Source organism: Octopus bimaculoides, chromosome 1 (genome assembly GCF_046866305.1).
Source record: "Octopus bimaculoides isolate indiv1 chromosome 1, ASM4686630v1, whole genome shotgun sequence".
Taxonomy (NCBI): Eukaryota; Metazoa; Mollusca; class Cephalopoda; order Octopoda; family Octopodidae; genus Octopus; species Octopus bimaculoides.
The window spans coordinates 88,373,213-88,387,733 of NC_142928.1; the positions used below are offsets into that span (position 1 = coordinate 88,373,213).

General features: G+C 33.6%; 1 protein-coding gene across 5 annotated transcripts in view; it reads left to right on the forward strand.

Moving 5' to 3' along the window:
• The first annotated feature begins 2,290 nt into the window (after positions 1-2,290).
• LOC106880021 (histone demethylase UTY) overlaps positions 2,291-14,521 on the forward strand; it is a 185,083-nt gene continuing 172,852 nt past the window's right edge. For 3 of the 5 annotated variants that reach the window (XM_089353561.1, XM_089353556.1, XM_052968091.2), the window contains exons 1-4: positions 2,291-2,488; positions 2,770-2,833; positions 5,234-5,375; positions 6,529-6,578. In XM_089353561.1, the coding sequence (XP_089209687.1) occupies positions 2,406-2,488; positions 2,770-2,833; positions 5,234-5,375; positions 6,529-6,578 (339 nt within the window). In that variant the 5' untranslated portion in view covers positions 2,291-2,405. The remainder of the gene's footprint in view (positions 2,489-2,769; positions 2,834-5,233; positions 5,376-6,528; positions 6,579-14,521) is intronic. The other 2 variants (XM_089353569.1, XM_052968094.2) reach the window with 2 other exon arrangements.

Genomic DNA, 14,521 nt, shown 5'->3' on the forward strand with positions numbered 1-14,521 from the left:
CTCTCTCTCCAATGACAGAATAGTTAGCTTTCATGGAAATCCTTGCTCAATAGCATATGCTCCACATGCTATTCTTGAAACAGATGTAAGAAACTTTACCTATTTACTATAACTATGGTGTACTACGTTTAAATTATAAATTAGATGCTCTAAAGTGATACCACATGTTTTGCTTGTTTATTCTCTATTTCTAATATGTGTGTGTGTGTGTGTGAGTGTATAGTCAATTCAATGAACAGACAATTCAAAGAACAAATAAAAAAACGAAAGAAAAAAGAGAAAAATGAATATGAGGACATGCACAAGAATTATTAGTGTGATGCTCAGTAAAACGAGAAAGTTTTTAATGTTTCGAGCATAGCTCTTCGTCAGAAAGGAGAAAAAGGAAAGTCCAAAGAAAGAGAAGGAAAATCACCAGGGGCCCATGTGTGTGTGTATATATATATATATATATATATATATATATATATATATCCACTCTATGATGAACCACTTCTAGCCATCTTTGATAGGCTGCCTTAACAACTTTTCAGTTGCAGTTTTAGTGGTAAACCAAACTGACCACTTATAAGACATACCTATTACATTTACGTCATTAGACATTCATCTTGTCTGTCTGTCTGTCTGTCTGCATGTATGTATGATTTTTCTTTGAGCTTTATTTAAGTTCTTGAGAGAGTTCAAGCTGGTTGCTAATAAAGCAACAAGACTTTTTGGGTTAAGAAAGTTCCCAGTATTTCTAAATGTGATTGAGTTGGTGTGTTGGTTAAACTGTCAATGCATACATCTAAGTGTGCGCATCTATTCACATTAGAATCTCAGATAGAGAATTTATGGGATGTCTTACAAATCTTCACTGTGCCACTAATAGATTGAATTTGTGCCTGTGTGTACATCTTTTGTCAATGTATATTCGCAAAGTGGGAAAACTAAAAAAATTGGCGCTTTATAGATGAAGCTCCTTGAAGTATCTGTTCTGCATTGAGTTGTAATCACCATCACAAATGCATATTGGATGTTATCTGAAAAGCGACTTTCTTAATTTGTTGGGGAAAAGTAGGAACTCAATATGATGTACACATTCTTTCAAAATGTATAATAGGGTCTTCAAAAGATTGACAGAGTATTTTTGATATACTAGATGTACAAGAACAATTAACTGTTAAAGCATTTACGATATTCGTAAACTTACCAGATGACTTTGTTGATTTTAATTTTGTAATAAAAGAGATCTAGTTGAAGTTTACATGAATAAATATAGTAGCTTGCCGAAGAAACCAAGTGGATATGTTTGGTAGCTGTATCTCTATAAGCATCAACACCATGCTGTCTATCACCAAAAAAAAAAAAAAAAGAAAAAATGTGAACTATATGAAGACTAAAATAAAAATAAGATATTTAGTATGAGGAGGTGAGCCAGCACCTATCCCTGGGCTGGTGAGGTCAATGTCAATGTTCTGATAAGACTTCTGCTAGTTGATGAGAAGGTTGTTTCTAAAGAGTTGCAATTTTATGTGAGAAAGATTGTATGAAGTTTTTAAAGTAAGCTAAGGATATGGAAGTGGAGGTTTCTTTTTGAAGAAGTAGTCTAATTTCAATGAAAAGTTTCTAGATTCCTTTTAGATGACAATTATATGGGTAAGGTTGAGGAGGATAGAAACCAGAGATGGCATCATTCACATGAGTATGAGTGATTAACATAAAATGAATTAGGATGGGTATCAGAAACGTTGGATATGTCAAACAAAATGTTGAATATTTAGTAATATGATTATTTTATTGCGCAGAGAATCTTTTGGATTTATCTCGGCACAAAAAGTTGAGTTGAAGAATTAATGGTAGCTGGTAGTCAGATGCAGATACATGTCAGTATTTTCCCATACATTTATATTTAGCGAGTTTAACATAAGATAGAAGAAACCGACATTATTATCAAACTACGAAGCCCACTAAGGCTTATTTGTGCGATTGGAATTACATCCGTTAACAATCACGTTATTGATAATGCAATTAGTCATCTTAACTAGAATCAACTCATACGTGACAATGACAATTAGCATTAAATAATGAATGATTACGTTTTATTATAAGTAATTTAATACAATTTTTTAAAAAGTGCATAATTAATTTTATTAAATACTTCTTTTTTATTATTATTATAAATGACTTCGGCAATATCAAACAGTTGTGTTGCGCGTTGATGTAGCGCAGTATTTACAACGACACTCGGTGTTCCGTTAACAAATGCCAAGCCCGATTTTAACTGTATTTGAAGCAAAGCGTACGATTGGTTGTTACTAAAGGGTGAGAGGTCGAGGTTAAACTAGCAGTAGCTCAGTGATTACATCCTGTTTTTTTTTTTAAAGTCTTCTATCTTGGGGTTTCTACTTTGTATTTAATGAAACATGGGGACAGAAACGCTCACCGAAAGCACGGCTGACCAGGTTTTGACGGCAGAAGAGCGTCAAAACCTTTTAGAAATTGATAGGTTTGTTATTATTTTCAACTTTGTGATATTATTCTGTTGAGGTTTTCATGTAATGATGCTATTTACTCAAACACGCAATAAGGTTTATCAGTCTATCTGTCCTTTTCTGCGTCTCTTAGGTCAGTATGCTCTGTGTGTCATGTGGTTCGGCCCACGATATCTACCTTGCTCTGGATACCTTCACGTTTTGAATGTTTCTCTCTGTCACCTGCTTTTGTCGCTTCCTCTTATAAGTTTAACGGTTCAGATAAAGAGCAAGGTGTTTTATTATATTTTTTCAGTTGCCTGTTTGGATTCATTCAGCTGGATGACGGTGACCAACCGAAGAGACGTCTTCTTGAGAAGGTAGGTTGTGCAGTTGTGTGCTAGGTGCTGGGATGCTTTCTACGTCTTACATTTTTAATAATTTCACCTTATGGAATATGATAAGTTCCAATCTTCTTTCGGAAAGGTCCAACATGTTTGTGGCGACACACTAAACAAAACTGTCAGTGAATAAAACTATAGGCGGCAATTATAACGATTACTTTTCCGATCTTGTAAGTTTTCTTACTGGCGAAATGCCATGCTAGAGTGTTAGGGAGCATTTATTATTTGTTGACAGGGAGGCGCCATTCTAAAATAGCAAAAACGTAAACACATCGTTTTGAAACCTTCATATATTTCATCTTTCAGTCTCCATCTGTCTCTTAAATTTCAACCCTACTCAGTTGTCTTACTGGCCAATTTCTCTTTAAAGCTGAATTCGTTCGATCGCCTGCTATTGTCACACTGTAAACACAAAGGTTAGCATTTTTGGTCAGAAATTTCTATTTTCTTGATCATATTTGTTTAAACTATCCACCCACCCCCGCCTACACAAATGGTCGAGAATTTAATTGCGCCTTATTTAAAAAAAAGTTGTACTGTCTTTAGTTTCCCTCCTTTCTTGTTATCTTTGTCTTTAACTGAATAAATTACACGCGAAGCGAAACTTTGGGGTTTATATTCAGATTTAATTAAGATTCTTCAGTGTTTAAATTCGTAGTATGCTTGCACAATATTATGTTTAAAAAGAGTATCGTTAATTTTTCGAAATTTAAGTGCGAATAAACTCAGCAAATTAAAAGTGCTCATATTTCTAAATTATTATTACAGAGTTGTCACACCAGTTGAAATTGTTTTTGTCAAGCTTTTTTGTACTGCTTATTAATTTCAATTTAAATGAGAAATAATTTAGTTATATTATACAAACTTATATTTTAAGTGATTCCTTATGTAGTTTAGAATTGAGAACCCGTTTAAATTGAAGCTTAACACTAAATTAACAAAGGATGCATTATATATATTATCGATATATTTTTTTAAACTGCAGTCACTGTTGACAGGTTCTAGACCGAAATCAGATGGAAAAACCTTTTGTGCCCCCACTTTTTTCTTTAAAAATAATAATAAATCCCCAGTTATTTTAAATTTTCATGTCTCTAGTATTTAATATATCTGTTAAATAACTGGCTTATTGCATTTATATGGGTGGAAATGATCAATCTTGGAATTGATGATGAATAATCCAAACTAATAAGCAGGTGACAAAGTGTGACGGAATATTGGAAATGGTTAAGGAACAAACTTGAGGATATTCGCGTAGGATTTTTCTTTTTTTCTTCTTTCTTTTACGTCACCTGTTATCGAATTCGTATCTGTTGAATTCGTATATGATTGAAAATTTTTATTGATAATGATATTAGCTATTCTAAGCTCTAATTTAAAATATTGGAGCAATCTTCTTGTCACAGTTATTGTTTGAAATTCCTGTTTTTACATGTAAACCGAAAAATACAGAGGCCCATCTTTTGCAAAACTAGATATAAAAAGTTTTTAATCTCAGAATCTGTACAACAATATAAAAGAAGTTCTTGTTTATATATTGTTGAAAATAAAGGCATGCGTGGTTGGGGGGGGGGGGGGGTCTCTTCTTTCTTTTGAATTTATTGATTTCGGAATTGTTGAATAGTATGTTATGTAATCTTCGTTGTAAGATAGGCGCAAATAAGGTCCTTTCCGTGTTAGCAGAACTCAGATGTCTTAACCTTATACTAACTGGATTTTTGAGACACGTTGGCTAAACTAATTAAAATCATAATGTTTGAACAAGGTTGGGGATTTCTGAAACTGTATTATTAAATATTATAATTTCCTTTATTTTAGATTTTTCATTTGTTATTGAGCGTAAATCCAGCAACAATTTCGAATAAAATTCAAAAGAAATATTGTCGAAATAATGGCCCTCTGAGCATTTAGTGAGAATATATGGTAGTTAAATGAATAGGGATAAATAAGCGAGGGTCATTAATAAGAAGCAGGACCACACTGAGGAAATCTTGAAACTACTCCAATGATGACTTTTCATATTTACCACGGTGTTTAGATTTAAGATCGAAACGTTATTGAATGGTCGCTCGACTTGTTAGCAATAATAGCTAAGCTTCCCTTGATGTTGCACTATATCATCTTAAAATTGGAGGAAGCATTGGATAATGTAGTTAGTCCTGTGTAGATTGCCTGAAAATAGATGGGATGGTCATGGCTAAACCCTCTGGTCATACGTCAGCTCGATCTATATTTTTAACATTTTTTCCCTGATAATCTATACTTAAACATTCTTTGTATTGATTTATATATATATATATATATATATATATATATATATATATAAAGCCACCTGAAATTCTGTTATAAAATAAAGTAAACCATTTCCCATTTCAGGGTATTATATATTATCAACAGAAAATCCAAGAACATGCAATTCTGCTTACGAAAGATTCATCAAAAGGCAAGGATCCCGCTATTGCTAATATTTACCGTGAATTGGGTCATGTACATTTACTTCTTGAACAATATAGTAAAGGTAGGTCATATTTGCATAAAATTCCTAGAATAACATATTTTTTGCAATATTTTAAATACTTAGAGAAAACGTATCTTAGTTTGTTGAAGTTTACTTAACTGGACAATATCCTTCCAGAAAAGTTTTTGATAAAAGTACAATTCTGAAGAATAGATGCATGTTTCGATTTTTCAGAACCATTTGATCTATTACTAATCTTATAAGTTATTGAAAGAGTTTTCTAACTTAATGATAGTTGATTTTAAAATTTGTAAGGTATTGTAATTAGCAATTTAAAAGAGTAAAAAAAATCTATGATTATTTTTAAGTTCATTTAGTATTAAATACTGCAAATATTTGAATTTTATATAATTTCTTCTTGTTAGCATGAGTTGGTTCTGAATTTTTTGTTTATGTATGTATGGGCTATTGTAGCAGATATACTTAAGCAACGTTTGGCTTGATTTTTCTTATCCATATTTTAACTCTTGGGTTTTGGGGCTGGTTGTCTACTTTTTCAACTCTCATAAATTTCTTATATGCTTGTTATTTTTCAACTTTTTGTATACTCAGGTATACTGAAATCTTTCAACCTATCAGTTAAAATGGAATTGATGCTTTTTGTTATGTACAAGGGTGTTAGTGATATCAGTGTATCAACCCCCAATGTAAAATAGAGATGAGTGATGCACTTACAGTTTATAACTGATTGTAAATTTCATAACTATTGAATAACAAGCATCACAGAATTTTTCTGTACAAGAAGTGTGTTTTAGGCAAGTCAGTCTTATAGTGGCAATAGTGTTGATCAGTCAAGGTCAGGGTCTAGAAGAAAAATTTGCAAAGCAGAACGAGGTGACTTTGCTCTTGGAAGGGAATGAGATTTTTTTTCTCACTATCAGAAATTCTTTGGGCCTCGTACTGATGTACTGGTTTATTCCACCTCTCATAGGCCCTGCAAGCAGTACTTATTTGGATCTAGATGGACTGGTCTGATTCAGCCCTGGTGGTGGGGTATGAGTAACTAAGCTGGTAATGTGGTGCTCTAACAACTAAACCAAATGTGCTTCAGTACTTTATTCTGTGTAAGAGTATAAGACTTAATGTTTTTTTAATGTTTATATGTATATATATTACTCAATCAGAAATGATTGACTATTTTGTTTTATTTCAGCTCTATCAGCTTATCAGAAATATTATTATTCTAATCAGGAAACCTGGAAGGTAATTTTATTTTTGTTATAGTGTGCAATGATAATTTTAAAAAAAAATCTTAATGTGAATATTGTCATTTGATTGAATGTCCATGAGTCAGTATCCTGTTAATCAGAAAATATTAGTCTTGCATAGTATTAGTTTTATAATGGTGACAGATAAATCTTCTGCATTAGATACCATCAAAAAAAGAAAAGAAAAATGGCAGCTTTAAAACCCAATGAAATGCTTGCAATAGATTTCAATAAGACCATTACTTCAAAACTTTATCCACTCCTTTATTACATTTAAATATTGGTTTTTAGTTATTGAAAATGTATTATAGCAGTTGCTACTCTTTTTATGGTGACTATTCAGGCTGATCAATGAAGACTACTAAACAAAATTGGGTTTCCTTTTCACAACCGAGAAATATTTCAAATAGGTGTTAAGGGTACACTGTCATGTATGCACATTCTAACTTAGCCATGAAAAAAACTACCTCTCTCCTCTTGGTATGCAAGCCTTCACTGATCAGTGAACTCTCTCCAATGTAGTGTTTTGACATTCAACAATGATCTTGACTACTCTGAATGTGTGATATTTGTCATGTCTTTGCTTAGATTTGCTTACTGCATCACTACTTCTTTAGTACCTTCATTGTCTCTAATGGCCCTCAGTGAGTGCACCTAGCTGTTAGCTATAGTCATTGGATCTTGTCAAAGAGTGATGCATTAGTGTAGAGAACTAATATTTGTTTTTCCTCACCTTTGTTATTTATTACTCAGAGAAGTGCAAATATGTCATTTGCTAGACTACTAGTACATCTAAACCTTCATTCACACATTCTAGATTTCATTAAATAATAATACAAAAAAAAAAAATCAGTAATTGACCATATAGAAATTCAGGTGAATCACACATTGGAATAGAATTCACACATTCTGTAATACTACTACTACTACAGATATATATATATTTGTACTCGCATCCTAGACTGCATTAAAAAGAAAGCTATTGAATTAGCGATGATTCATTCACTAACATGCTTCAATATCTGCTTACAGACATGCATGTTTTCTCTTAGAGCAGTTTCTGCTCTTAGGGACTAGCTATCTCCATATCCTCTCCATCCTTAATGTATTTTATTCCCAGATCCTGTTCTAAAATTTCATTCTGTCTTTTCTTTTTAGAACTGTAGCCTTCATGCCCACATTTTTACTTCAGATTTTGGCATCAACCATTTCAGTCTTCTCAGTCTTGGATTGTTTGCAAAAGTTTTAAGCCTTAATCCTCTTACTTAGATTACCTTATTTTTAAAAATGTTTCTGTCTTAAGCTATAGATTACACAGGGAATATGGCTATTTATAGTTTTGTTGATATAGAAATGTCTTAGGTTTTCATTTCTACCTCTCATGAAAAGGCAATATACAAAATTCAAAAAAGCAACTGAAGTAGTATTGTGTAGTGTTCATGTGTGTATCACTTTAATATTTGCTCTCACAAGTTGATTTGATTTCCGAAACAGAATCTTCCCTTGTGTTGCTTCCAGTATTCTTAGAGCTCAGCTTGTTACTTTCTCCCAAGCTCTTTTTAGCCTACTTAGGTATGTGAATATGTAGATTAAAAAGATCCTGATGTTTGGTTTGTCACTTAAAATAAGGAGTTTTTTTTTTTTTTTGAAACTATCATTTAATGTCTGTTTTTCCATATTTGCAGGGTTTGAATGGATCTCACACGGTTTCCTTACTCCATTGCAATCCCTACATATAAAAATGAATTATAAGTTAGGCTACCAAGTCTATATTTAAGGATTTAGTCAAACATTTGTTCATGTTATAACAGATATGTGTGCTAATAGTATTGTGTTCATTTCCACAAAGTGGTTAGTTGGATATGTTCATTGGTGTTTGTACATGCTATCAAATTGAAGATGGCATTCACTTCTGATAATTTATTGAGAACATGGATTTCTAAATCTTTGAGTATAACAATTTTTAAAACATTGTAGACACTTTAGCCTTCATGGTCTAATTTTTAATCTACCCTTTTGTAAAGAGTTTTGGAGAAACATGGCAGTCGTCTAACATGGTTTTTTCAACCCTACAGAAAGTTGCTAACACATTCATCATTATCATCATCATCATCATTTAACCCTTTCATTACCATATTTCTGTTGAAATAATGCTTTTTTTTTTTTTAATTTTGAAAATAGTAAAAAATATTAAAATAACTGACATTATTCAGCTGGGGTTTGGAACATAAATTAACATGAAATTTTAATGGAAATTTTAATTTAGATTACTTTAAAATGAGAAGTTTGTATCATAGGACCAAGGGCGTTTTCAGGCAGGTTGGTATCTAAAGGGTTAATGTCTGCTTTCCATGTTAGTTTGGGTTGGATGGTCTGATAGGAGCTGGCAAGCACTAGCACTGGTGAGGTCACCAAGTAACTTGCAAAACAAAAATCCCTGAACTGAGAGAAAGAGGTGGCTTTGTGTATTATATATACACACACAGGTGTCTTGTAATAGGAGAGACACATGACTTTCTGGCATTATATAAGGGTAGATTGGAGTAGCTGGGGAGAAGATAAAGATGATAGTTTTGGGATACCAGAGTGAACTCTCAAGGTGCAAGAAAGTGAGCATAAGAAAGAAAACAAACAGTGGATCAGCTGTTGAATTGTGTGAGAGAAGAATTGCACATCTCCACATATTTCATCCCCACCCCTTTTTGTGCTATCACTTATTCTCTCTGGAATCATTTTCTTTGTCTCCCACATTCTCAGTATCATCCCTTAATCACTTTATTTTCCACTGAACACCCCTTTCACCTCCCCTTTTCCTCTATACATCCTTTCATTCTACCAATGACACTCCTACTACCTTACTATGTTGTAAGTTACACACTTTGTCCTATATTGAAATCAAAAGAAATTTTAATAAGCTAACAGTCACCATACAACTTGTGGTTTAGCAATTTAAGTTGCTAAAAGTTGTAATAAAAATTCAATAAAGTTAGGAAAAGAGCTAGTAAAACATGGACGATGATTATTTCATGGCAAAGCAATGCTTCTTACATAAGTTGTAACATATACAGAACAAACTTAGCTAACCTTACTGTCCTAATACCTATAAGTTGTTTACATTGTTGTGTGGAGATGAACAAATGAATTATCAAACTAGCTACACCACAAATGACAATCGTCACCATCATCCTTTAATGTCTGTTTTCCATGCTGGCATGGGTTGAACTGCTTGACCAGAGCTGGGAAGCTGCACCAGGTTCCAGTCTGATTTGGCCTGGTTTCTATAGTTGGATGCCCTTCCTAATGCTAACCACTTTACAGTGTGTGCTGAGTGCTTTCAACATGTCACTAGCATGAGTGCTCTTATATGGTACCAGCATGAGTGCTTTTTACATAGCATGGCACAGGACTTTTGCAGATGGATCCTCTTCACCAGGGGATGCAGCTTTAATATTTCTGCCATGGAGGATGAGTTAGTTTAAAAAAAAAAAAGTGTGTGTAATCGTGAGGATAAATGTACTGCAGCCATGCAGATTTAATGTCCTTGACCTTCAGTATAATTCAGAGGGTAAGAAAATGAAAGCAATATATATAATTCCCAGATAATGTGCAAAAGAATATTGTTTTTTTTTTCTACTGAATACTCTTTTACTTGTTTCAGTCATTTGACTGTGGCCATGCTGGAGCACCGCCTTTAGTCGAGCAAATCGATCCCAGGACTTATTCTTTGTAAGCCTAGTACTTATTCTATTGGTCACTTTTGCCGAACCGCTAAGTTACGAGGACATAAACACACCAGCATCGGCTGTCAAGCAATGTTGGACACACACATACATATATATATACATATATATGACGGGCTTCTTTCAGTTTCCGTCTACCAAATCCACTCACAAGGCTTTGGTTGGCCTGAGGCTATAGTAGAAGACACTTGCCCAAGGTGCCACGCAGTGGGTCTGAACCCGGAACCATGTGGTTCGTAAGCAAGCTACTTACCACACAGCCACTCCTACGCCTGATTACAAAATTTGGCACTGTCATGGTATTAGCTGTCAGAATTGAAAGTAGAACTGACAAGGAACGTTACTGCTGGTTTGAGTTGATTCTTTGGCTACTGACAACTAATACCATGACTGGCCGGAGCTAACTATCTGTCTGTCTGTCTATCTCACTATCTCTCTCTCTATATATATCTATCTATCTATCACTCGTTCACCTCTGTTTGTGTCCGTAGAATCTATCAAATTAGAAAACGCAAATTTAATATAAAAATATATTTTCTGAAATTGCAAATTATTTAAAATATAAAAATATAATTTTCAACAGAGAGAATTTATCAAAATAGAAAACAAATGAAGTTTGAAGTTTAAAAATAATAGGATCGACCACTCACAACTAGCTAGCGCGGACGCGCGACTGCGCGTTCGGGACCACTCTGCTTCAGTAGTACCCTTATACTCTGTGTGTTTTTAAACACATGGATATAGGTGTCAAATTTGTTCCAATAACTTTCGAGTGATAGATAGATAGAGAGAGAGAGAGAGACAGACAGACAGACAGATAGCTCGCTTCAGCCAGTCATGGTATTAGCTGTCAGTAGCCAAAGAATCAACTCAAACCAGCAGTAACGTTCCTTGTCAGATTTTTCTACTTTCACTTCTGACAGCTAATACCATGACAGTGCCCAAAATTTTAATATTGAACTTCCTTTGAGATACCAGTGTGAGTTTTCAAGCATGAAAACTCTACACACTCTAATTCACAACATATATTTATGCCACCACACAAGCCATGGAAGAAAATTTTATATGGTAATTGGACCTGCAAGAAATAACAGCCATATCACTTTCAAATCATATCCTATTGTTTTGAAAAGGAAAAGGCAATTCAGTGTTTCTTTCAACCAATAAATGGTAAAACATTAATTACACAGCTTTTTACTCATTTTACCTCATAATTTATTAATCTTAAGAGATGACAGTAAATGGGAAAATAGCTCCTTACAACACATGTATAACATATCTCTTCTTTTATTTTTTCCTGTTACTTGTTTCAGTCATTAGGCTGTGGCCATGCTTGTGCTCTAACTTGAAGAAATTTTAGTTTTTTTTTTTAAACCTGCTACTTATTCTCTTGATCTTTTTTGCTGAACCGCTAAACTATGGAGACATAAACAAACCAACTCCAGTTGTCAAGCAGTTATTGGGGATAAACAAAGACATGCGCACGCGATGGGCTTCTTTGGGTTTCTGTCTACCAAATCCACTTGCAAGGCTTTGATCAACTCAAGCAGTAAACACTTGCCCAAAGTGCCATACAGTGGGACTAAACCTGGAACCATGTGGTTGGGAAGCAAACTTTTTACCATGCAGTCACAGCATACTCTCAGGTTATGGTCACAAGCTGAAAGTGGAAAAATTTACACTATTCAGTATGTTCAGATAGATGTATCTAATAGATCCCTGCCATTCTTGATTTCACTTTCACTTTTTGATCATAAGGCAAAAGAACATACATATATAATTGAAGAACAGGAAATAAAGGCAACTAGAAATAAAGAGAAAAAAAATCAAAATGAAAAGGTATTGCAAAAAGTGATAAAATTAGAATATTTGAGGTATTTATGAAAAAAAAAACCCCATCCAAAAACAAGCATTAATAATTTAAAAAATTAAACAGCCTTCCTTAATGCTTTTAACTATGGATATTAAAACAAGGTAGTTGGTTGTGTGACTTAAATAGCTTCTTTATATTTAAAAGATATCTAACATTATTACAGCACACTGTTAATTTTGTCTTCAATCAAATACAAACTGATAATTTAAGATATATGCAAAAATACAACCAAACTAAGAACATTGCAATACAAACAAAATTCATTAAAAAAAAAAAACCATCATTTGATATGGTTAGCAAAGTGTATGCACACTTGAACTTGATGCCTTTAAACTATAGTAAGAATAAAATTACATCAGCAGAGGTTGAGTGAGCAATTATCTGTTAATGGAAGCATAACTAAATCTAAAAACACAGGGAAGACCACCAATGGTTAAAAGAAGATTTCTATTTTAGTTGTACAGTACTGAGGAATGTCTGAATTGGAACAAAAGCTATGGTAACAAAAATATGAAGGAGCAGATTTAAATACAGATATAAAATAAAAAACAATATGTTTCAAAATAAAGTGTACTATACTGTCTTCCCCTTGTGATTGAAATGCATAACCAAAAGGATGATAAAAATGTGAAAAAAGACCTGTGACTTGGACCTTTTCCTTGTTAACATTTTGGAGGAGATAAAAGAGAAAAGCAAAAATTAACCCTTTACTATTCAGATTACTCTGTCAAATGAAATGCTTATTTACTAGCATCCTGTATTATCTTGTAGCTTTGAGATTTCAATGGTATCACTGTTTATATCTAGAATGACATTGTAGGGTAAGTGTGAGAGACTGGATCTCACCAGTGAATATAAAATATGTAGAATATTTGGGCCTGATATGGCTGTTTTAAATGCTAAAGGGTTAATGATATTTAGAATATACCACCCAAAAGAAAATTCCGACTGATTTTATCACAAGTGACAGAACCTTTCATGTCCGTTTTGTATGCTGGCATGGATTGGATGTTTCATTATGGTCTGAGTCAGTTCTTAGTTGAACAATGGTAAGATGGCTTGAGGAAGTGGGAGTGTTCACTAACAGTAAAGAGTGATGGTGCGGGATGATCAAGTACTGCCACTCTTTGTTAAGCCAGCCGCATAATACAGGGAATAGAAGGAAGAGGGAGTGAGTTTCAACCTCACCTACAAACATGTAGCTACCATCACTATCCTCCATTATGCCATGTCAATTCTATCTCTTTTATTACTCCTTCCTCCACCACCTTTTCATCCCAATCACTTTACTTCTATCATACATTGTCTTATTTTAACTACTCATCCAAATTTATTTTCTTTCTCAGAAGAGTTGTGAGGACTCCTACTTTATGGGCACGTGGTGACTTCACCAGTGCTGGTACCAGGATAATAACACTCTGTAAAGTGATTGGCATATGAGTGGTGACAATGTAGGGCTGAGAGAACCCCTTAAGCATGACAACCTTTTTAGTGTTGGTACCAATGCACCCTGTAAACTCAGATGGCATTAGGAAGAGCATCCAACCATATAAACCTTAACTAAAATGTATGAAAGGGATGTGGTCCTCTCACCCAATTAGGTGTACAGTAATTCTAAATAGAGAATGATGATGAGGAAAGAACAGAAAAATACAAATAATTTTGTTTTTTTCAGAAGGTTGACATAAAAGTAAGAATCAAAAATAAGTGCAAATTATAAAAAAAAAAAACCCAACAATGAGGAGTAGTAGTGGAACACCTTTGAATTGTTAATGTATTTTAAGTAGAAATAGCCATCACATCATTATCAAGTTTCACACCATTGGTTCTAAGGCTCAGGTTAAAAAAGCTGAAGCTGAAGACTTGACAGCAGTAAGATTAATGCCTGGCCAAAAGAAAAATTGCATAAAAATGGTATTTAAAAAAAATTCAAAGGATTGGACCATGTGGGCGCCAGAAAAATAATTGAGTATGTGGTTTCATGATGTGCATTCTAAATAAAATTTGTATCCATAAAAGTAAAAAAGAAGTAGACAGATTGGAAACTGCCAATATTTGATATCTGACATTGAAACTAAATGGTGCAAATATACTCCACGTAATGTTTTGAAATGATAGTATAACAATACTGTGGCTTTTGCCTGTACATGCAGACAAAGAAACAAATGTAAACCATCTAAACATTAAAGACCATCAAAAGAAAAGTGCTTGCTTGTTTGCAGAAGTTTCAATTCTGGTTTGGCTTCGATTTGTGATACTTCTGGTATTATATTATTCTCACTTCTCTCCCTCCCACCTTGATAGACTTTGTATGGTGAGGTTTTT